The sequence below is a fragment of the Rhinolophus hipposideros genome, assembly GCF_964194185.1.
Source record: "Rhinolophus hipposideros genome assembly, chromosome: 9".
Taxonomy (NCBI): Eukaryota; Metazoa; Chordata; class Mammalia; order Chiroptera; family Rhinolophidae; genus Rhinolophus; species Rhinolophus hipposideros.
In genome coordinates this window covers 83,222,151-83,247,433 of record NC_138055.1, presented here as the reverse complement: position 1 = coordinate 83,247,433, position 25,283 = coordinate 83,222,151, and the positions used below count along the sequence as shown (strand labels likewise).

The following is a 25,283-nucleotide window of genomic DNA, read 5'->3' as shown; positions in this document are numbered from 1 at the left end:
ATGCTCCTAGTTTGCACTAAGGTCACTTACGTATTTGCAACCTGCTGCTGGGTTAGTTCAGGGCTCATTGGATTAAGTTGGGCTTAGCTTATATGGTTTTCCTCTACTCCACGTGATCTCTCAGCTTTTAACAGGCTGACCCCAACTTGTTCGTATAATGACTGGACAGGGTTCCTAGAGAGCAAATGAAAACATGCAGTGTTTCTGGAGAACCGTCAAAACTGATGCAACATAAATACATTCTGGTCACTACAACAAATCAGAAAGCCAGCCTAAATTCAAAATTCAAAGAATGCGAAATTAATCTCTACTTCTTGATTTTGTAGGAGTTGAAAAATTATATTGCAAAGGGATGTGGATCTTAGGAAGAAATACTTGCAACAATTAAAAAAATAATCTACCACAAATGTAATAGTTGATATGCCAACAAGAAGTACACATGCTCTGAAAGTCCATAAGTGTGTTTGTTTATATCAGATCACAAGGCATTCCCCTGAAGAAGTAAGACTTGAACCAGATAAAGGGCTCAATACACAGTTAATTACAAAGGTACTTTGGGGGGTGTGGCTATGTCTATTACCTTCATTGTGGTGATGGCCTATCACAGATGTTTGTGTATGTTCAAACTTATCAAATTATATGTACATATTAAATAGTGCAGTTCTTTGTATATCAATTATACCTTCCGTAAAGCTGTTAAAAAATAAAATAACATAAACTTTTTAAAAAAAGATGGAGAGTGGAGAGCGCTTCAAGCAGAATGACCAGCATGTGCAAATGTCCTATACAAAATGGAGCATGGAGCACATAAGGAACTAAAGATGACCAGTGCAGTAAAAGAGCACAATTGGTATGAGACTGAGGAAGAGAACCCTAGAAGGGCCAAACCATGAAGACCCTATAAGTAAGAGAGTTTTGAATGTATTCTAAAAATAATAGCAAACATTTCCATGGCACTTACTATAAGTATGAAATTATTCCAAGTGTTTTATGTGTATTAACATTTTTATCCTAACCCAGCTATACTATTTATATCAGGATTTTACAAATAGAGAAACTGAGGTTCAAGGAGGTAAAGTAACTTGCCCAAGACCTCACAGCTAGGCTAGAGTCAAATCATCTACTCTGAATCCTTCCTCTAAACCAATACGTTACAGAGCTTCTGCAAGGCCATTGTCCTTGTGGTTATTAAGGACAATACAAAACCATTAAAATATTTTAAGCAGGATGAGTTTTGTCTTTTCAATAGTTTATTCTCACTGAAGGGTGAATATATATATATATATATATATATGTATATATATATATATATATACACATACATACATACATACATACATACATGTATATATATCTATATACATATACATATATATGTATATATATAATGCAGGAGATTCAAACTTCCTGTAAGTAGACTCTTGTATTTCAGGCAAGAGTGGGTAGTAACTTAGATTATGGCAATGTTAGTAGACAGAGAGGGAAAATAATGGTACTGGTGATGTTTAGAAAATCATATTGACAGGTTAAATGAACATTTAATCATAACTTAAGTGTAATGCTTGGAATAGACTTGGTTGATTCAATAATTATAAAGTGTGCCAAACCTCTCATCATTTACAATTCACTCATTCAATGATCTTTTCATTCCTTCATGAAGGTAATAATCAAACCTGAGTAACCTGAATTCTTCTTTCATAGCATTCTTTCTATCACATATTTATTACATTGTCATGAAGTTTCTCATTGGAAACTTAGCTGCAGATTAAGTGCTGAGATTTAAAATACATATATCAAGAAAGAAAACATATTAAGTTTTATTAGTTCACACACAGTGCTTAACAGGAGCAAATGGTTTGTGACCATTCTAAACAAGAGGGATCAGCATGCTTGATGAGAATCTGGTGCTGAAGGGGTTCAGTGGTGAATGGGGCAATCAGGAAGATTGTGATTGTGACTGCTGTTTCTGAACACACTATTTTTCCATGTTTTTATTCTGAAATTAAGACAAATTAGGTAGACTTAATGTTAGCAATAAGGCTATATAGATCATTTACATGTGCTTTTTGCTAAAAGACGAATGGATTTGGTTAAAATTGTTTTTGGTTAAAATTATTTTCAACCAAAATGTGATTGTCACTTAAAATGGTACTGAGTACCTGTACAGAAAGATTTTTCTATGGACTATGGATAACTCTGCCAATTATGGGAAAATGAAAGTCTCAAATCTTTTGCAGTAGTATTAATAAAACTATAAATATTAATGGTAAAAGTCTCAGTACACTTAATCGGGTACAAGGAATGTAACTGAAATATTTTCTACTGAGAGTCCTTATTTCTCCAGGAAGAGAAACTCTGAGACACTTCAGGGTCACTTCAGTCCCCTTTACCCTGAGACTATATTGAGGTACTGGCAGACTGAGGCAGGCCAAAGGACTCTTTTCTTGGCACTATTATCTCTCCAGGCTGACATGGACTTCACTGAGAGGTGGGATCTCATCCTACCCAGGCCAGTCTATGTGGGCTAAGTATCTGTCATCTCTGTTATATACAGAACCTTTCATAGACATGGAATGTACACCTAAGCACAATGTACCATGACAAAATTATCTACAGTTCTCAGACCAGGTAAACATGAGAATAGAAACCGACAACTTACCACAAACCAATCAACTCAAACACGTACCCTGCTGGTACTAGGTCAAGAACATATGGAAGTACTGTAATGACTAAGCTAACGTCTTATATAGAAGTAAACTTTCGTACTGTGTTTTTAAACGTTAGGGAACTACAATGATCAAATTTAAAAGTCAATTCAATAAGAAGCAAGTCAGAGTAAAACAAAGAGGTGAAAAAAATGGGGGGAAAAGATGGATATTTATATCAGAGGCTCAGTTATATATTTGCATTTGCGTGTTACCAATTGTAGCTTGAGAAAAAAGAGCAGCCATGTTTTCTGGCCATTAGTGTTTATCCCCAAAGTTTGGTTTCTGCAGCATAGGCACAAAAGTCTTCCACACAGAGAGCCAGCTGTTCATGTTTCCCTGGCCTCATTTCTTTGCATGCATTGCCTCACAACTTCATACCACAGTATGAAAATTGGTAAGAGAGGAAAAAAGACTGGAGCCTAACTCACTTCTATTCACTAGTGAGAATAAATGTGTCTACAATGCAAAAGGCTCTCCAGGCACAGTCCTTTGAGGTTACAATTCTGCAAGTCTACTGAACTGAAAGGCATTCCTTTTCCTTGATCTTAAAAGTCGTTTAACATTCCCATTTTAATAATAAGTAAGCATGAACAAAACAGTTTCTGATAAACACAAAAGCTGTTCTGCCTCATTATATTGGATGACAAGTGAGATCTTACAGCTTCGCATCAAATCAGTGGAAAAACAATTATGTGCAAAAAATATGGGCAAACATGTTTCCTTTAAAGCTAAAGATTCAAGGCAACGTGTCTGGAATGTGTTTCTCCCTTTAAGCTGCCTTCATTCCATGAAACATCTGTCTCAATTTCCGCTCTTTCTGGAGCCTCCTTTTGGTCTCTGCAAATCCATTCTTTCTGAATCTGCCTCATTCTGACCCTGCAGATGGAAACCATATGTCTGTTTAAGGAAGTGTGCCCATTCTTCTCAAGTGGAGATTTCTGGCCATAATATCTTCATGTATGGCTTCCTAATGCACCAAATACAGTATAATTTACTTTTGGTTTGATTTCATGTTTTAAATGTGTTAAAGTAAGCATTAACACATTCATTGATCCTTCTCAGCAAAATCTCTAAAATGAAGCATAGAGCTGTGAATTAGATATATTTTGGACGAGCAAAGTGTTTGTATTATAATCAATAAGTACTTGATGATCATCTATTATGCTACAGCCTTGAGGTACAAAAATATATGACATGACTGAGAGAGTTTACCAGGCGTGGATAGGCAGAAAGGGATAGAACCAATACAATACAGTGTAGGAAGGCCTGAAAGAGAAACTCTACAGAACTATGGAAGGAGACACAATTCAGAGCTGTGAACTGACAAAAGCAAGTTTAGGGTTTTGTTTTGTTTTGTTTTTAAGGATAATTTTCATTGGTGAAGCAATGTATTCAAGTTTATCTAAGTGATGTTAAATAATATGTATCTTTAAAATGTTATGGTTATCTAAAACATGTATCTGAAATATCCAGAAATATCTGGCCTAATTATTTTACACATGAAAATAATAGCTTGTATATCATTTTGATATTAAATGTTAGAAAGTCATTTGTGTGTTTTTTTGCTTGTTTAATGAAAGCAAATAAAGAAAAAAGGTGAAAAGCATAGAAAGGCCATATCAGGATGATAAAGGGGGAATTTGAGATTTCTGAAGATGCTACAAGAAAAGTAGGCCCCAATGGGTGGGTCTTGCATGTTGTCAACCAATTGTCTTGGCAGATTTCATGATGTCACAAGGTCATCAGGCAGGGAGATGTTTATCAAGTAATACAAAGGGATAGACACTGAGACAAAAGAAGGGAACTGAGAGTAAGGGATTATTTTAAATGCATACAGTGGTCTTAGAAGCAATAACTCATTACTTAAACTATGCAAGTAAGAAGAGAAAAGCAAATGTGATGTAAAATATGATCACTGAAAAATTATTTGAGCATTTTTTCAATTTTGTAAATGCCTCCTATTGTCAAAGCTCTCAAAAAGGTCAATGTTAACATACCCAGAGATTGTTGGTAATACTTTGTTATTCAAAATAATATTGAAAATTATTGAGAAATGGCATATCATAATCAAACCATGTAGTTTTCATGTCCCCATATATTTTATTTTAGTAGAAATGATACTTTTCAGTAAAATACAGTTGGGGGAAGTATAAGTTATAAAGGAACAGAATGTTTGAATCTAAGACACCAAGGATTAGAAAGGATTGGAACATGCACTCGATTTCTTACTACTTATTATCTAGAATTAGGGCTGTAGGGGGAAGGGGATTTTTGAATTTCACTTTTCACACTTCCGAGTTAATTTGAATCTTTCACAACAATAATGCATTCTTACAATGCTATGCATTTAGAAAACAATGAGGTTTTTTTTTAAGCCTATGAAATGAACAAACATATAAAGATGTTTAAAAGAGCGAGAAGACCAAAAAAGGGAGGTGGGCATTGGACACTATTACTAAGATTTGAGAATCCAAACTAATTAAGAATAACGTTAGCAGTAACCGGAACCTCATGGGCTCGCCCAGGGAAGCGGACCAGTCTCGCTGTGTTGAACTTCAGAACACGAGCGACCTCTTGTGGCAAAGATGGATACAGCTTATATTCGTGTCCCGGGCACACAGGGCGATTGAGGAGGTGGCCTGATAAAATTCTGCTTCTTTTTCAGATTGAAATAGCGACAGTGATGCCTTCAGGGAACAGAGAGCTCCTCACCCCGCCCCGCCAGCCCGAGGAGGCTGAAGAGGAGGAGGAGGAGTCTACACCCAGGCTGATCGACGGCTCTTCCCCACAGGAGCCCGAATTCACTGGGGTTCTGGGTCCAAACACCAATGAAGGTCAGGTCCATCAAAGCTGAACTGTAATTAAGTCCACTTGGTCATCCCTCAAAACTAACAAGCTCCACCTCCACGGGGAACCCACATGACCCAAGGAGAAAGTTTTGCACTTGGCTAGGTTGAATGTATTTGTATTTGTATAGGACTACATGTATTTTGTAGTCAAGTATAATGTAGTTTCGATAATTCAGCTCCGGCACGATGGAAATTTTCACATAACCAGAGATTGGGAATATTAGTCTGGCATCATTATGCAAAACTTTTCCAGTGGAATGCATTCTAGAATAAGGAATACACTATTCACAAAATCAGAATCTACTTATATCAGAAAGATCAGGCCACAGCAGTTCAAGTTGACAAGGTGATGGATGATGATGATGGTGGTGATGGTGGTGGTAAGAGTACTAATAATATTTTGCATTGATTGGGTACATAATATCTGTGGGCTATAAGGCTTAGCACTTCACATTATCTCATTTGACCATTACAGTTTCTCTGTAAAAGTGTTATTATTAATCTTTTCATTATTATGGAGGAAACTAGCTCAAAAGGTCAGAACTTGTAGCTACTAGTTTCACACACTAGTAGCTTGTGTTTGAAGTGAGCTTGTTCTGATTCTTGTCTGTATATGTGTTGGAAAGCAGGCGTCTTCTCAGTCCTAGGAAGCAGCAGAGAGAGGAAAAGAGAGGAAAGCGTTCCATTACATTGGACTCCATCTTGTATGACCTGAAGGTGATCTAAATCAAAGCATTCTAGTTAATGAGAAGAAATTCCTGGTGCTAAATGTGATTCTGTGATTTGCCTATATTTTTTGTTAGAATTTATCAGTGTCAGCCTTGGGGGTATTCAAGTGGATTTACACTCAAATATTTACACACACATACACACAAACACACATGGGGAATGGCGTGGTGAGGTGGGTTAGAAAAATTGAGTAGGGTTCCCACCGCAAAGGTTTAGTTAGCGTTAAGTAAGTATCTGTATTCTAAATTCTGGAGATACAAAACTTTTCTTAAAATGACTACTCTTCTCATGAATATTCCTATCTAATACAGGAAGACAAACGTGAACAAATTTCGAGGTCATAATGTGTTACAGGTAATATGAGAAAAGTTTGTACAGAATATAGTAAGAGAACACAAGAAAGAAGACAGCATTCAGATCTGATGCTGTGACCTGCTGGATATACAGTCTTGACCAAAGCACTTGATATTTTTCTTGCCTTAATTTCCTCATCTAAAAAAATGGGATAATTAATAATAGATCTTACCTTATACAGATTTGTAAGGATTAAATGAATAAATTTAATGCCTGACCCATAGTAAACATAATGTGTTATTTATTCTCATTATTCTATTTTTGATAAAAGTTTATCTCTTCTGTCACTTTCAATAAATTTTTCAGGGTACAACACAGTGCTGTTAACTATAAACACAATGTTGTATAGCAGACCCCTAGAACTGACCCATTTTTGCATAACTAAAACTTTATACCTGTTGAACAATAACTGTTGATTTACCTCCCCTCACCAGCCCCTGGTAACCACCCAACAACTCTCTGATTCTGAGTTTTTAACTGTTCACCAATTATTTATGTAAAAAGTTGTTTTTGTGTGCGTGTGTGTGAAATGCCACCTATATGCCAGCCACTAAATTGTTTTATGTACATTCACTCTTTGAAGAGTCACAACAACACTCGGTACTCAGTGTTGTTATCTCTGCTTTATAAATAGGAAAACTAAAACCCAACATACTATAAAGTTGTCCAAGATCCTAGAGGTAGTACATTGTGGTGCTGGGGTGCAAACAGAGACTACTACGTCCTAAGTCTCTAATGAATACATCATAATTTTTACACATGGCTAACTATGGAGTAGTAGAATATTCTACAAACAGAACCACGGAAATGCACACAATAACAAGGAAATGTAAGTACCCAGCAGAAAGCCCTCAAAATAGGGAAATTAAATATCCCAGGAACATTACTTACTTTTAAGTAATTCCAGAACCTTCAAAAGTTGACTGTTCTGGCATCATTGCCTGAATTTGAGCCTTTCAACTGAGCCAGAAACAACAGAAATGCAGAATGACCAATATTTTTATAAGATTTAGTCAAAATTATGGCTCAATAATGTCAGTTGTGAAGCAATATTAAAAAAAAAAATCTATGACGTTTCAAAACATTTTGTCTCTAAAGTAGTCTGAGTGTGAGTAATAAAATTAAATTTTAATCACATTTTAATTTCCAGAGAAGAAGCATCACTAAAAATTCTAAACTTTAAAATTATAGTTCAATCTTATAAATTCATCAGTTAAATAGTTTAGAAAAATTTAGAACATTAAAAAGCCAAATGCATTTTTGCAATTAATACAAATTTCTAAAAATAATATTCTGAAGCCATATAAAGTAGGCTTGAGTTTTTAAGTGGAATCACTAGAATTAAATTATAACCAGCGTGAATATATATAATTAGCCTGAGCAATTATTGCTAAATTAACACCGCCATGAATATATAGAAGAATCAAATACCTTATTTTTTAAAAATGTTATGATAAATGACAAGTGTTAATTTATAGTGACAGGAGAAAGTAATAAACATTAAATATTTTACAGTTCCCTCCCCCCTAAATTTTTTCCTAGATTTCCATTCCTGAACTAGTTTTGATTCCTGAAGTTGTTACTGTAAATGATTTTCTTCTTTAATGCTAGCAGTAAGACCATAGTCAGTGCATTACTAGCTCTAGATCACAAACCACAAATGGATCTTTCAACTGAGGTAGCCAAGTGTCCTGGTTTGCCTGAGTGTGAGGGGCTCCTGAGACAGGGCACTTGCAATGCTAGAGCCAGGAAAGCCTCAGCTCAGCAGTGATGAATTGATCACTTCAGCAATCCCGAGAATATGCTTCCATCACTTTCTTCTATATTTCTCATAGCTTATTGCACTTTCTCCATTCATCTCACCTCTCAAAACCCTTCTTTTCCTCCTCCCTTTACTCCTCAAGCTTTTCAGAGAGCTTAGCCTCCTGCTTCACAGGAAAATACAAACTTCCAATTGGCCGCTCTTTTGTCTGTTTCAGACATATAATTGACCTAGTTCCGCATCCATTGACCGTCTCTCCCTCCCCTCCTAGTGCAGCAGAGGAACTGTCTGTCCTTCCACTTGGGGGACGGGCATTCTTCCCATTGGACTTTGAGCTTCATTTCCTACTGTCTTCTCAGGATCATTTTTAACTTCAACCTTTCCTCCTTTGGATCCTTTTCTGCCAACCTCTCCCACGTTAATCAATATCCCTCATTATACGCACCACAAATACATCTTAGAGTTACAACTGTCTCTTTCTTCCTTCACAGTCAAGTATCTCAATAGCATTGTCTGTATTTGCTGTAACTATTTCCTCACCTCCAACGTTTTCCTTAATTGACTGTAATCTGGCTTCCAACCTCATCACTCCACAGCTCTTACTGAAGGCTCCTATAACCACCACGATAACTTATCCAGGAGACATTTTTTCAGTCCTGAACTTACTTGACATCTCGGCAGCTTTAGATTGTTTTCCATTTTCTGTCCTTTCAAACTCTTTCTCTAGTCTGAGAGTCATGGGTCTCTGAGGAAGTGATAATTGAGTTAAGATCTGCAAGAACAGAAGGAGTGGGCTCCATAATATTGCTCCATCATATTTCCTCCTTTTCTTTGGTCATTATTTCTCTGTCTCCCTTAGAAGCTTATTGTCTTCTGCATGACCACTAAACAGAGAGTAAGGAGGAATAGGGGTGTGTGTGTGTGTGTGTGTGTGTGTGTGTGTGTGTGTGTGTGTGTCTGTGTGTTTGTGTGTGTGTAATAGATGGTGAAAATTAGATTAATATGTTGAGATATAATCTAGCTTAATCTGTATCTCTTGGATCTATTGCCTTTTCTATCACCATTACCTTCGCAACCATCATCTCCAGACAACTCATCTCCACTCTGCCCACTGGCCTCCCTCAGTCTTCTACCACACCTTCAAGCTAAGTGATATCTTCACACGCAAATTCAATTGCATTATACCCCTACCTATCCTTTGGGTAAGGAACAAAACCTGTAACACAGCTTAAAGGGTGTGCATGTTATGTCCTGTATATTCCCTTTCTCTATGCTCTAGCTACACGGACCATCTTTCAGTCTCTCCAAAGTGAAGAAACTCAGCACGTGCTGCTTCTCTGCCTGAATATACTTTCCTTCCACCAGTGTAATCAACTCCTTCTCTATCTCAACTCAATTATCACTTCCTCAGAAAACCAGGACTCTCAGACTGGATCAAATGTCCTTGTTTTATGCTTATATGGTATTTCATGACATTTACTACAATCATCATTTTATTTATTTGGGTGATTACCATGTATCTCATTTAACAGATCATAAAATAGAACTCTGTCTCTCTGTGCCCACCAATGTTTCACCAGCTAGCGTAGTGCCATTTACATAGAAAGGATTCAGTAAATACATACTGAGTGAATTAATATTAATGATTGTTGCCCTGTATTTTTCTTGAGGTAGATTTTGCTTCAGTGGGGTATTTAAATATTGAACCAAAGACATAATAAAAACATAATATGCGATGTGTTAAATTTATAGAAACCAGGATCTTAATATTCACATTTGAAGATAGAATTTCTAATTAGTATAAAAGCAACAACTGTGCAGTATTAACTCAGTGATTTAAAATAAACTTTTAAAACATTACAAAGACTATACTAATTATAGAGCCATCTTTAATTGGTATATTTGACTAATTTACAGAAAGCTCTATAGGAAAATATGAAATATACTAGGATGATCTGTCTGAAACTCTAATCTTGTTTAACAGACATTGCTAATCACATTATTTGTTAGACATTGCTTTTATTGCTTATAATTATTTGCCTCTATCTTTCAGATTTTCCAACCTGCCTCCTGTGTACTTGTATAAGTACCACTGTATACTGTGATGACCATGAACTTGATGCTATTCCTCCACTGCCCAAGAACGTAGCTTATTTCTATTCCCGCTTTAACAGAATTAAAAAGATCAACAAAAATGATTTTGCAAACCTAAGTATGGATGACAGCTCCAATGTTCTTCTCTTCTTTAGACTTTCCTAAAATTTTTATGCTATAAAATGTTGGTACTAAAAATGATAGCTGAATATAAAATATGCCTTGTTAATCAATTATTTTTTCTTATTTAACTATTTGAAAGTTTGCTTTAATTATGATCAGAAAAAAATGATGAATAATTAAAGGTCATTTTGAAACTATATAGTTGATATTTTCAAATAAACTATTTTCAACTAAATAGAAATCGTAAATAATTGTATTTTATGTTATAACATTGAAAGTAAAATGTCATGGTTGTATATTTATTAGGATTTGGCTTGTTTGAAGAGACTTCCATTAAAGTACGATAACTTTATGATTGATGAACGCAAGCTTACATTCTGACTTTATATTTGTTGCTAACTTAGAAGAACTTCTGTACCTGTCTTTATAAAGTGTTTTAATCACTGGAAATTCCTTTTTAATGCCGTTGTATTTCAATGCTAACGTATCTTTGACTACTGGAAAACACGACAATCTGTCATCACTGAGGAAAACGTTTTAAATAGTAAAATCCAGATTAAGTTTATTTAGAATATAGGAAAAAGTCTAGTTATTTTGAATATACTGTACCAGTTTCTTTGCTTGAGTTACATAAAAGGTTAATACATAAATATGAACGGTAGTGGGAGGAAACAATTACATTTTTATTAAGTAGTTAGAAATAATTATTTCATTAGCTGTTCATTGCTAGTTAAATTCATGTTTATATTGGCTTGTATGTGGGAAACTGACATTCATATTTTGATGTGAACAAAAATCTTTCAAGAATATTTAACTACTTCCTTCATTTTTTTTCTCCAAGATGATTTAAGAAGAATTGATCTGACATCAAATTTAATATCTGAGATCGATGAAGATGCATTCAGAAAGCTGCCTCAACTCCGAGAGCTTGTCCTAAGTGACAACAAAATAAGGCAACTCCCCGAGTTGCCAAACACTTTGACATTCATTGATATTAGCAACAACAGACTTGGAAGGAAAGGAATAAAGCAAGAAGCATTTAAAGTGAGTTTAAATTTTCATATGAAAGACTTTCCTCTACCCATCCCATTTGTGGTCAATGACTAGTCTTTTTATTTCTATAAAGAAATTCACTTTGATGAGACTTTTAACTACTAAAATAAACTTTATGACATTACTTACCATGCTTTGAGGAAATACTGTGTTCTGGTATGTTTTGAGGCTAGTCAAGAACAAAGAACCGAAAGCAGAACCGAAATAAGTGGGTCTCTGTCTGCATCACCAATCTATAAATTGTACCTGTAAATGGTGTAAGCCAGATAATTTGTATTTACCAAGAATTCCACTCAAGGAGGGTGTGGCTGGTTAGCTCAGTTGGTTAGAGAGTGGTGTTGGTGGCACCAAGGCCGCCCGTTTGGTCTCTGCGTGGGCCACTGTGAGCTGCGCCCTCCTTAATAAAAACGAAACAACAACAACAACAACAACAACAACAAAAATGTATTCCACTCAAGGAGAGTATTTAATGTGGCTAAATGGATAACTACATGTACAGGGTGTGGTTTGGTGCCTTGAGGATAGAAGGCTTCTAAATTACCTTATAGAAGGATGGATTCAGTTCATCTTACAAATTTTGTTTTCTGAGTGCAGGAAGCAAGTTTGGGGCTAGAGTGACTTGCTTGGAATAAGAACATAGGGTCGGAGAAGAGTAACCAACTGGCTTTCTTACCCATCCTCACTCTGTTCAAGATGCTTCTCTAAATATATGGTGAACAAGTAATTAAAAATACTGAGAAGGGATATCCCATTACTTCCGGGGAGTCATGTGAACCCATTAGCACTGGGCCATGATGAAAATCTTGTCTCTCCACTAGCCCTTCTGTGACAGCACCCTGTTGGGCAGAGAATTAGGGCACCTCATTAGAGCCTGGCAAGATTCATTAGAGTCTAGTCTCTTCACTCATCTTTTGTTGTCATGGGTGTGGTGAGTCACAGTTTGTTCTGTGGCATTTGGCTACAGTGCACCTGCTATTGTCTAAACTTTTCTGTCTTGCTAGGCTGTCCTTTCCCTGGAACTCAGGCTAGAAAGAGCGGGCTTTGGTTGGGGAGAAATTCTGATTTCTCCATCTCTATCACACGTAGAAAATTCTTGCTATGCCTCTCCAATATCCTCAAAATTCTATTGCAGAATAGAGAATGAGAACTCCCTACCTTACTTCAATTGAGAAAGTTAAAGTGGACAAAGCAAGTTTCTTCTCAGAGATTGAGAAACATGTTTCATTTTCACAAGAGATATCTGTTTGCCCTCAATTCTTCCAAAATTCATTTGGATTGTCTACTGACTCAGAAAACGAATTTACCTCAACTTTACAAAGCAAGATTTGGAAAGGCATGTGTTATTTTATAATTAGTTGCATGGACACGTAATGGGAAATACAACTGTGGCACCATTGATTTGTATTAACTCCCTACGTTTGGAATGTTTACAGGACATGTATGATCTCCGTCATCTCTACCTCACTGATAACAACTTGGACCACATCCCTCTGCCACTGCCACCAAACTTACGGGCCCTTCATCTCCAGGTAAGCTTCTTCTATGTAGTAAGATATGCCCACTAGCTCCATGGAAAACAGAAACAAACAGGAGTAAGTTGGGACATAAGAAGCTGTCTATAACGGCATGAGGACACACGGTGACAATTTTCTTTTCTCTGGCTCCTATCTCTCAGTCTGAGTGCAAGGTATTTGTACATTCGTGACCGTATGTTGATTTACTTATGGTAATCTTAGTGGTTATTTTCATTATTTGCCAAAGCATAATGCATTTGTGAGCACACAAAGCTTTTTTTGGAAAACAGTTGAAAGCTTTGTCTGCTAAAGACGTGTGTGAGGATTAGAAAAGGAAGAGAAAAAGAGAGAAATAAAAATCTAATTTGATTTCTAGCTTCCAGAGGAAAAGTGTCAATTTCAGTTTTTAATTTTAACTTTAGCTTTTTAATTTTAGCTTTTATATAGTGAATTAAATTCAATCCTAGGGCATTCCTATCTGCTGAGAGATGACACACTTCCATCTCTGTGAATTAAGAATATGCAGTTTTTCCTAAACCAAAACATTTAAAAATTTATGTTATTTTAAATCCCATTAAGCTTTGAAGTTACGAGTGAAAACACATTGTTTTGATCTAATATTTTCTGAATATTAATATAATTCATCTAAATATATTAAAAATATGCTCAAAACAACATTTGTGGCTGTTCAAACAAAGAAAAATCATTTTTCTTTTGGATGTGAGTAACTTTTGGTCTACAGCTATAATCAACTTTCTGCAATAATTTCATCTGTTCTGTGGAATCAATCTGTAGAGAATACATCCATTGTGTGTTCAAAGAAACAATATCATAGTGTAACATTACAATCTTTTACAGAAAAAATGTAAACCATCACAAGAAATGATTTTGCTATATGAGAGCAGGTCTCTGATTCCTGTGTTTTTCTCTGTGGATTCTGTAAATATTTACCTCTCTGTCTTTTCTCTTATTCCTATTAACATATATATTTCCACACTTTTCTGGTGTCCTTTTACATATATCTGTTTCTGAGTCTTGGATATACGTCTCTGTTGAGAATTTTTCTGCCTGTGTTTACTTTCTTAATGTTCCATGTATATCCCTTCTAGTCTTCATCTTGTTTTTGGATGGCTCTCTGTTGGTCTTTTTTTCTGGGGGTGAATTTTTATGTATATGACGATTTCTTGCCTTATCTATGACTGGAAGAAGGATTTCAAGGTAATCCTCAACGAAATCTTGGAATGTATTTTGCAGTTGTAAATTAAATTATAATACTATTGTCTGTGATGGTATTGACTCCAAAAAGTAATCAGGTCGCCCATGTTATATTTAAACATGATGTGCTCATATATATACAATATGAGTTTTTTTTTTTTTTAAAGTTACTGGCTTTTTGTTTCCTATTTTATGGTTTAAAAAGGCACTACATATACCTTTTAAAATATTTCTTTTTCACCAATATCTAATATAAAACTGCTTGTCATTTACATTGTCTTCAATTTATATTTATTTTTTAAAATGTTTGCCAACATTAGTATAGTAATCAAGGTTGATGGCTTTGGCAAAGCCAAATTTCCTAGGCTGAAATTCAACTCCAACACTATTTAATGATTAGACAAGTACCTGAACCTCCCTGCATCTCAGGTTTAGTTTATAAAGTGGGTAGTACAGTTACAGGAACATGATAAATACTTATTTGTGAGGCACAGTTATTATTAACAATGTGTATCTATTATATTACTTATCAAAGGGAACAATATAGTGCTTTAGCACTAAATCTGCATTATTCCTCATGAATACTCTGTAATGATAAGAGAGTCAATTCATCAGGAATATAAAAACATATATGCGCTTAACAACAGAGTCTCAAAATGTGTGAAGAATAAACTGTTTAAAATTGAAGGGAAAAGTAGACAATTCAACAATAGTTGGATACTTCAAAACTGCATTTTTAACAATGGGTAGAACAACTAACTATAAGGTCAACTGGAAAAGAGAAGACTTGAACAACAGTACAAATCAATTAGGCCTAATAGTCATCTACAAAACGTTCCACCCCCAAACAGCAAAATATGCCTTATTCTCAAGTGTACAAAGAACATATCCCAGGATATACCATATATTAAACCACAAAACAGGCTTCAAAAATTGAAAAGAGTTGAAATTATACAAAATAGTTTTCAGATTACAGTGAAACTAAAGTAGAAGTCAACAACAAAGAAAAATTGAAAAATTCACCAATATATAGATATTTAACAGCCCTTTCCTTAATAAGCAATGGGTCAAAGAAGAAATCTAATCAATGAGTTCATCAATGTGGCATTTATATTTGCGTATAACATCATACACAAGTATTAATTGTATATGTATTCACTAGAAATGAAGGATTTAAAATAAAATTAAGAAAACAATTTTATTTATAAGTCACAAAAATAATAAAATACCTAAGAATAATTTTTAACAAAAGAAGCACAGATTTGTATACTGAAAGCTACAACATATTAAAAGACTTTGGCAAGGCAAAGGAAACAATCAACAGAGAGAAGTGATAACCTAAAGAATGGGAGAAAATATTTGGCAACCATACACTTGATGACGGGTTAATATCCAAAATATACAAGGGTGCTAGAGAAATGTATACACATTTTAAGAAAGAAAAACACTGTATTAAAATTGTAATACTCAGTATATACTGATAACAAAAGATGAATACAAGTCATGTGTATACCTTTTTTCGCATCCCTGTATATAGAACTCAAGCACTCAATAGAAAAAAACAAATAACTCAATTAAAATATTGGTAAAAAAACCTGAATAGACATTCCTTGAAGGCAGACATACAAATGGCCAACAGGTATATTGTAAAGGTGTTCTACATCAATACTCATCAGGGAAATGCAAACCAAAACTACACTGAGATATTACCTCACACCTTTTAGAATGGCTATTATCAAAAAGACCAAAGATAATTAGTGTTGGTGAGTATGTAGAGCAAGGGAAACCTTTGTATATTGTTGGTAGGAATGCAAAGTGGTACAGTCATTATAAAAAAGAGTATGGAGGTTCTTCAAAAAATTAAAAGCAGAACTACATATGATCCAACAATCCCATTTATGGGTCTAAGGGAAATGAAATCAGTATCTTGAAGAGGTATCTGTACTCCCGTGGTCATAGCAGCATTATTAACAGTCGCCAAGATATGGGAATGGCTTACATGTCTGTCAATAGATGAATCAATAAAGAAATTGTGGTATATGTGTATAATGCAATATAATAAAAATATAATTTAAAAATCCTTAAAAATAAAGACATCCTGCCATTGGCAAGGATGTGGATGAATTCAGTTAGAATTATTCTAACTGAAATAAGCCAACACAGAGAAACAAAGATTGTATAATCTCACTCATATGTGGAATCTAAAAGTGTCAAATTCATAGAAGCAGAGAGTAAAATAATGGTTGCCAGGACCTGGGGGAAAGGGGAGTGGCTGATATGGTAAAATGTTGGTCAAAGGGTATAAAATTTGTTATTCAGGATGAATAAGTTCTGGAGATGTGATGGACACCATGATAACTATAGTTAATAACACTGTGCTGTATACTTGAAATTTGTTGAGAGTGGATCTCAAGTGTTCTCACCACACACACGCACATGCACACACACGCACACAAGGTAATTATGTGAGGTGATGAAAATGTTAATTAGCTCGGTTGTGATAGTCATTTTGCAATGTACACATATATCAAAACATTATGCTATACACCTTAAATACCAGTAGTACCACAAAATGTGCACATTTTAAGAGATGTTATCTATGTATTATTTTTCGAAGTTGAATTGAATTACAGTCGCAATGTGTAGTATGACGTTCGCTCAAAAGATGGCATTAATCCAATGAATGCTAGCACCATTCATTGTATTACAATTTTAATATGTTTTTTTTTCCTTTCTTAAATTAAAATGCATATACATTTTTTGGCACCCTCTGTATATACAAGTTTAAGTGTCGATTATACCTCAATAAAGCTAGGGTGAAAGAGATCTAAATGAGGAAAGACATCACATTTGTGGTTTGGAACACTTAATATTAAGAAAAAAATACTCCCAAAACAGATCTACAGATCTTTTATATAGAAAGGCATAAGCAATCCATTAAACTATTTGAATTAATAAATGAGCTCAGCAATATGGCAAGTTATAAAATCAGTGTAAAATATCATTGTACTTCTATACACTAGTAATGAACTAAACCACAATGGGATACCATGTCACACCTACCTAGTTGGCTAAAATAAGAGTTTGACAATCACAAGTGTTGTTTAGGATGCAGAGAAAATTGGAACTCCCAAACATTGTTAGTAGAAGTGTAAAATGGTGCAACTACTTTGAAAAACAGTTTGGCAGTTCCTCAAAATGTTAAACATAGAGTTAGTATATGACCAGCAAAATCAAGCTAATTAACATTTTCATCACCTCACATAATTACTTTGTGTGCGTGTGTGTGTGGTGAGAACACTTGAGATCCACTCTCAACAAATTTCAAGTATACAGCACAGTGTTATTAACTATAGTTATCATGGTGTCCATCACATCTCCAGAACTTATTCATCCTGAATAATAAATTTTATACACTTTGACCAACATTTTACCATATCAGCCACTCCCCAGGCCCTGGCTACCATTATTTTACTCTCTGTTTCTATGAATTTGACACTTTTAGATTCCACATATAAGTGAAATTATACTATATTTGTTTTTCTGTGTTGGCTTATTTCACATAGACTAATGTTCTCTAGGCTCATTCATATCATTGCCAATGGCAGGATGTCTTTATTTTTAAGGCTTTTTAAATTGCAAGTTTAAATTTAAACTTATATCCAACAGAATTGAAAACATATGTTCACACAAAATTTGTACACAAATGTTCACTGAAGAGCCAACAAGTGGAAACAATCCAAATTCCCATTAATTTATGAATGAATAAACCAAGTTATGGTATATCCACACAATGAACTATTATTGGGCAATAAAAAAAGAAAAAAAAGTACTGATACATGCTATAACACGTATGAACCTTGCAAATGCAATTTACAGTGGAAGGACCCAGTCACAAAAGATGATACATCATATGATTTCATTTATATGAAATGTCCAGATTAGAAAAATCCATAGAACAGAAAGTAGTTTAGAAGTTGCCAGGGCTAGAGGTAGGGAAAAATGGGAAGTTGTTGCTAATATTTATGGAGTGTCTTAGGGAGGTGTTTAAAATGTTCTTAAATTAAATTGTGGTGATGCTTACACAAGTCTGTAAATATATTGAAAGCAAGTGGATTTTATACTTAAGTTGGGTAAATTTTATGATTTGTGAAATATATTCAATAAAGCTACTTTTTAAAAAATCTAGTTCTGGGCCCTGCTGTCTTCTTGATATTTGCTCACTCTCTCCTTCATTTCTCTTCAACCATGTTGACTCTTTTCTTATTATAGAGCATTCCATGCTACTTAGAATTTGAACTTGGTATTCTCGCTACCTGGGATATTCTTACTTTGGCTCTTTCATTGCCCATATCTTCCTGTCATTCCATTCGCAGCTCCATTGCTACCCTTTAAGATAACTTTTCATAGCCACCATCCTTTCTTCATAGGTCTTATTGTGTTTGGAAATAATTTATTTTTTGTAAATTTATCTTTTCACATCCTTATTTTATATTCCCATTACTGAAATAAAAGCCCTACAAGGGCAAGCACATGTCTCTGTTGTTAATTGGTTTATCCCCATTGCCTAGAAGGTTTTTGATGTATAATAATTACAGACAGTACATTTTGGAATGAGGGAAAGAACAAAAAGGGTAAAAATGGGGGGCCGAGTAAAATGGACTATGTTACTAATCAATACCAAAAATGTGTTATATCTTGTCTCATAATTTATTTTCATCTTTTTTAGAATAACAACATTTGGGAGCTGCATGAAAATACCTTCTGCGATGCTAAAAACTTGACTTATATTCGTAAAGCACTAGAAGATATTCGATTGGACGGAAACCCTATCAATCTCAGCAAAACTCCTCAAGCATATATGTGCCTACCTCGTTTGCCTATTGGGAGTCTTGTCTAAATCAGATAATGATTAGCATTATCATGCTTACTATAACAAAATAATTCTTACTGCTCTCTTCTCAAACAAACGTCAGCATGATACTTTCACATTCTGTTCTGAAAAATGATATCATAACATAAAATACAACTCAAAGTTTTAAGATGTGATGGCAGTTAATTATTCTTAGAAAACACGAGATGAGTCAGGAATAAACTAGAAAGATGTACAGAAAGAGCAAAACTAAATTATAGTGAATATTTCACAAATATTCTTATAAATCACATGTAATTTGCAAGTTTTAGGGATTCATATTTTATATAATTTCAAATTGATCATATAATAAAGAAAAATTAAAAATGAACACTTTAGTTTATTATGAATTTAGATTTTTTTAATTAAACTTTTCTATTTCCTTTTTTTATTAAAGCATGTTTCTATTTCCAAATTCATTAAAGAAAATGAAGAAAATAATAAAAGTATTTGAAAATTACAATGGTCTTGTGGGAAAATATTCATTATAATTACAACATGCAAATAACCATAACAATAATACACAGCTTCAGTTTTTGAATAGTAATATTTTGTCATCTTAAAGACCTGTCAACTCGTTTGAGACCTTTGCTAAACTGACTAGTTAGTTGGTGTGTTTCTGTGCCTGTGAAAAAAATAAAATACAAAATTGGAAAATATAGATGATAGTATGATAACCATTCTAGGGAAGTAGTTCAGGAATGTCTTCTAAGTAAAGTTGCTCTTTCTGAAATGTATGATTGTAATACAGGCATATGGTTAAAAGCTGAAAGATAACAAAAAATACACAATGAAAGTTGAGTTTCCTTCTACTAATAGCTGCACACCCCAAGTTCCACTCACAAGAAATAACTAGTCAATGGCTTGTTGCATACCATTATAAAGTTTTCCATGAGAGACAAAAACTTGCACATAGATAATTTCCCCCTTTTTACACAAATATATATGGGCATGCACTATATGTGTACACATATCACCATTCAGTATTTATCTATCCATGTAAACATGGATTTCTAAATACGAAAGATAATCATTATTCTTAGTCTGCTTGTTTCATCTGAAAAATTATTCTTGGTGATTTTTCCATATCAGCACATACGAATACAGCTTTATTGATTCTGGAAATCACATATCAGCCCATTATAAGGATGTACATTTTATTTTTGTTTTTACACTAAAATCGCAAAGGATATCCTTTGTGTACATGTGAGAATACATCTATGAATAAATTCATAGGAGCGAAATTCTGGATCAAAGAGTGTATTGTTTTAAATTTTAATAAACGTTACTTAATTGCCTTTCACACATGTTACACCCACTTACATTTTCACCAAAAGTGTGGGGAGTGCATGGTTCTCTACAACCGCAATAAGATGATTTAATATCAAGCTTTTTCTTCACTGCATTATCTATTTTTGAACTTATATATTAAAGTAAAAAGTGAGACAATTATTTGGTATTACATCTCCAACATTTAAAAACATAATATATAGTTTTATTTTCAACTATCTCTTTTAGGCAAATATATTTCTTCATCTCAAATAGCTAAACTTTTTCTCATTGCTCCATATCATTCATCATATGCCATTGTTTGTAAACAATATAGCTAAATGTAGAATTTCTGTAGTGTAACAATTAAAGAGAATTGTTCTAATATCTCTGCACTTGAACTGCATATGCATTTCCTCATTTCAGTTAAAAAGTATGAACACAAATATATATTTAATAAGAAAAGTATATGTCAATTTGCTTGAGAACTATGGAGAAAAACTAGTCATGCATTTAATCATAATTTGTTTAAAAGCTTACAATAGGAAAACCATCAAGCACTACAATCTGATATAGGTAGAAATTGTAAAAGTTTGGGTTGTGAATTTTTAGATACACTCCCTCACAACTACATTATTGTGAATAAGACTAAAAGTAGAATTTAATCCTAACATTATATCTCTATATTAGTTTTCTATGGCCGCTTAAAACATATTGCTACAAAATTAGCAGCTTAAACAATACCCATTTTTATCTCATAGTCTGTGTAGGTCCGAAGTCCTTCATGACTCATCTGGGTTCTCTGCTTAGGATTTCATGAGACTGAAGTCAAAGCGCTGCCCTCTGCGAGTTTCACAGAAGACATGCAAACTGACCCACTTCAACTAGCTCATTCAGTTTGTTGGAAGACTTTATTTTTAGGGGATTGTGCAACCGAGGTCCCCAGTCCCTGGATGTTCGCTGTGGGCCCCTCTCACATTCTAGAGGAGGCCCACATTCAATATATGGCCCTTTCCATATTCAAAGCCAGCAATGGCATGTTAGATCTTACGTTATGTTAAGATACTTCTGATCTTATTGCTTTGCTCTTGTGCTGCTATCCCAAGAAAACTCTCTGCTATTAAAGCATTCAGTTGATAGGGTCATACCCACCTCGGTAATCTATATTTTAAAGTCAACTGATCTGAGACTTTAATGACATCTGCAAAAAAATTTAGCAGCAGTACCTAGATAAATGTTGAATAACCAGAGATCAGACATCTTGGAGAATGGTCTTTAAAATTCTACCTACCACCTTCTGCAAATCCTGGTAGGATTAAGCAAACGGTGACTCCCCATAGATTATCACCTTTTTTTCTCTACGCTTAAATCTTCTTAGAAATATATAGAAAATATTGGTGGTGACATTGATAACAATAATGAAATATTTGTAATATTTAGTGAAGTCATTTTACTATTATATTTCTAAAATAAAAATAGTTATCCTCTTTTTGGACAAAGAAACAGACTAAGAGTGGCCCTAACTTTTCCAGTTCTGTATGCCAATGAGGCAGCCAAATTGATGATTTGGTTTTGATTCTTTTGTTATAGTTCAAGAAAAAGAATTGCATCCATCTTTACCAAAATTCGAAGTTTTAGTGAAATTCTCATTGCTAACACATTGCTAAATTATTTTTAATATAGATATGTAGTTTTAGTCAAAACTATCTTCTAGTGTTACTTTTATTTGCATTTGTGGAAAATATGGAGGGGAAGCAATAAGGAGGAAAGAAAAATCATCCACTAGATATCACCATATGCATTTTAAAGAGATTCAATTATTAACACTGACAGTAGACAAACTGATAATTCCCAGAATGTCCATAGAGATATTAGACAACTTTACACAATGTTAATTTATTTAAAATATTAAGAGCTACAGGACACCATTGCTATAAAGATGATAAAATACAAGAAACCATAAGAGTGTATACCTCAGCCAGTAGTGCCAGAAAATCATTTTTAGGCTGAGAGGTTAACTTTGAAGCATACTATAAATTTGTTTTAAAGTTAGTCCATAAATATACACACATTGTTATAACAGCAACCAATACTTGGGGGTAAACAATGTACCAGGCATGTACTAAGGTTTATTGATTCACATGTATTAGATTGGTATAAAAGTAATTGCGGATTTTGCAATTATTTTTAACTCACAATTATTTTTGCACCAACCTAATATTAACTCACATATATTAATTCACAACATCCTAGGAGTTGGGAATAAGTATGGCTATTCCAAGTTACACATCAGAGAGAGAGTAACTTGCTGTCAGTTAAGGGCTGATGTCACGGTCCCGTGGAGTTCTGTTCCACTCCACTGTTCTGCCTCAAAAACCACAGACATGGCTTTCCCCTGTTTTGTAATGCAAGAAAATGGCGTACAGACTGGACAGAGAAGCTGCTATGGACTGAATGTTGTGTCTCCCCAAAGTTCATATATTGAAGGCCTACCCCCAATGTGACTGTATGTAGATATGGAGCCTTTGGTAGTTTAATTAAGGTTAGATGACCTGATGAAGATGGAGTTTTTATGATGGAGTTCTTATGATAAGGAGAAGAATAAAAATAGGTGTGTGTGTGTGTGTGTGTGTGTGTGTGTGTGTGTGTGTACTAAAGAAAGTCCATATGAGGACATAACAAGAAGTCAGCCACCCACAAACCAGGAAGAGAACTCCCACCAGGGACCAAATCAATTGAGACCTTGATCTGAAATGACCCAACCTTCAGAACTGTAAGAAATAAAATTCTATTGTTTAAGCCACCAGTCATTGGTATATTTTTATGGCAGCTTGAACAGATTAATATAGATACCAAGCTCAGTATTACCTTTTTGTATGTCACAATGACTTCCAAATGGCCAAGGGCCTTTGAGTCACATTTGAAGAAACATTTCTGGGGTGGAAAGTAGCCCTCCAGATACCCAGCCTCTGGAAGATCTGCAGAAGGATGGAATGCGATGCACAGGGCCCTGAGGGTACAGGAAGAATCCAAGCAGGCAGGGCTGACTTACTCATTATTCACAGTAGGCACAGTGCCCGGGGCTCATGACAATTTTAGGGACCTATGCAAATGTTTTTATTTTAAAATAAAAAGAAAACATGATAATAATATAATAATAAGCATGCAGTAGAGAATATTGCCTACAATATATTAATCTCTATAGTTTAAGACATCAATTATATTTTTATTATTTTTTTTAATAGAGGAAAGGGCCCATGAAAGCCATAATGCCCTGCCCAGAGGAACATTACTGATGATCTCAGATTCCCCAGCAAATAGCACAGAGTACCTCTCTGTCCTCACAGCCTCTCAGTGCACCATTATTATAAAATCATGGAAAGTGGTGTCAGGAGTTGAGCAAAAAAAAAAAAAAAAAAAAAAAAAAACAGAAAGAAAAGGAATGAAAAAATACAGGGATAAAAAGACCATTATTATACAAACATTATAGGGCAAATTGACATTCTCACAGGCATTATGCCTGCCTACTCACAAGGCTGCTTTGCAGATGTAATTCACCATGAACTCTAGAAGGAGAAAGTGATTACTGTAACCCGGCAAATGTGAGGATAAGATTTTAGTATTCCTTCTCAATGTATCCTATTTAAATATCCATTACAAATCCTCACATTCTTAACTGAACTCTCTAATTCTAAAACCAACCCCTGATTAAATGCGGTACCTTTTAAATAACATAACTTTTTTTCTACATATATTCATTTGATACAAATATTTATTTTTTTTCTAAATATTACAGGTCATTTTCCATGGGAAAGGACACTGCATTCTTTTGACCCATAACAGAATGTACTTTAAAACTATTAATAAGCAAACATTTACATACTAAAATTTCTAAGTAATCTTTGCTTGGAGTACACATGGTTTTCAGATGACATGACTGTAATATGTTGGTAATCATCTGGAAATCCTGAGTTGTTATAGGATTAATAATATTTTCAAAGGATGATAGTGAATAATATCTACACATAGTACTATTATGAGTGTAAAATTTACATCCTATTTCTCTTGAAATCTGTAGAAACATTGTCTTTGTAGTTATCTCATTGCAAAGTTAACTTTTATAATTTGCTTAAATAATATAAAGATTCATAAATGAAAAACTACCACAATGATATTTCCAGATGCACAATATGTCTCACTAATCCAACAACTTCCCAAATTATAAAGAGAAAGCAATGGGTAATTTTTAATCCCCTTGTTAAATCCCTTTATCTCACTTTGGAAAGCTTGAAAGACTTAATACTTTGTGCTTAGTCTCTGTGACCACTAGATGGCGCCGACATTTTTGTTTTCAATTACTAGTATGGGTGAATAAGATAAAGGTAAGCCTTTGAGAGTGCATAAAATGCGTTCTATGTTTATTATTATTATTATTATTATTATTATTATTATTATTATTATTTTGAATCCAATAGCATTGCATTGGATACAAAGATAGGACTAAAAATATTTGTTGTATTTTATTTTCCTGATCAAATATATCAGGTGTATCCAACTTCTCTCTAAAGAATTTTATTTATGTTTAATTAGCTGATTGAAATATGTTAAAATCTAATAAATATACTTAATTCCACTGCATCAGAATAAAGAACAATTAATATTGGCAACCTGGAATAGTTTAAGTATCGTATTCATGACAAA

At 34.2% G+C, this 25,283-nt stretch overlaps 1 protein-coding gene across 1 annotated transcript in view; it reads left to right on the top strand.

Annotated features, from left to right (window-relative positions):
* EPYC (epiphycan) overlaps positions 1 to 19,488 on the top strand; it is a 34,610-nt gene extending 15,122 nt beyond the window's left edge. The window contains exons 2-6 of the mRNA XM_081058889.1: positions 5,374 to 5,542; positions 10,456 to 10,614; positions 11,461 to 11,663; positions 13,106 to 13,201; positions 19,131 to 19,488. Coding sequence (XP_080915015.1) covers positions 5,374 to 5,542; positions 10,456 to 10,614; positions 11,461 to 11,663; positions 13,106 to 13,201; positions 19,131 to 19,301 — 798 coding nt within the window. The 3' untranslated portion in view covers positions 19,302 to 19,488. The remainder of the gene's footprint in view (positions 1 to 5,373; positions 5,543 to 10,455; positions 10,615 to 11,460; positions 11,664 to 13,105; positions 13,202 to 19,130) is intronic.
* The last annotated feature ends 5,795 nt before the right edge of the window (positions 19,489 to 25,283 follow it).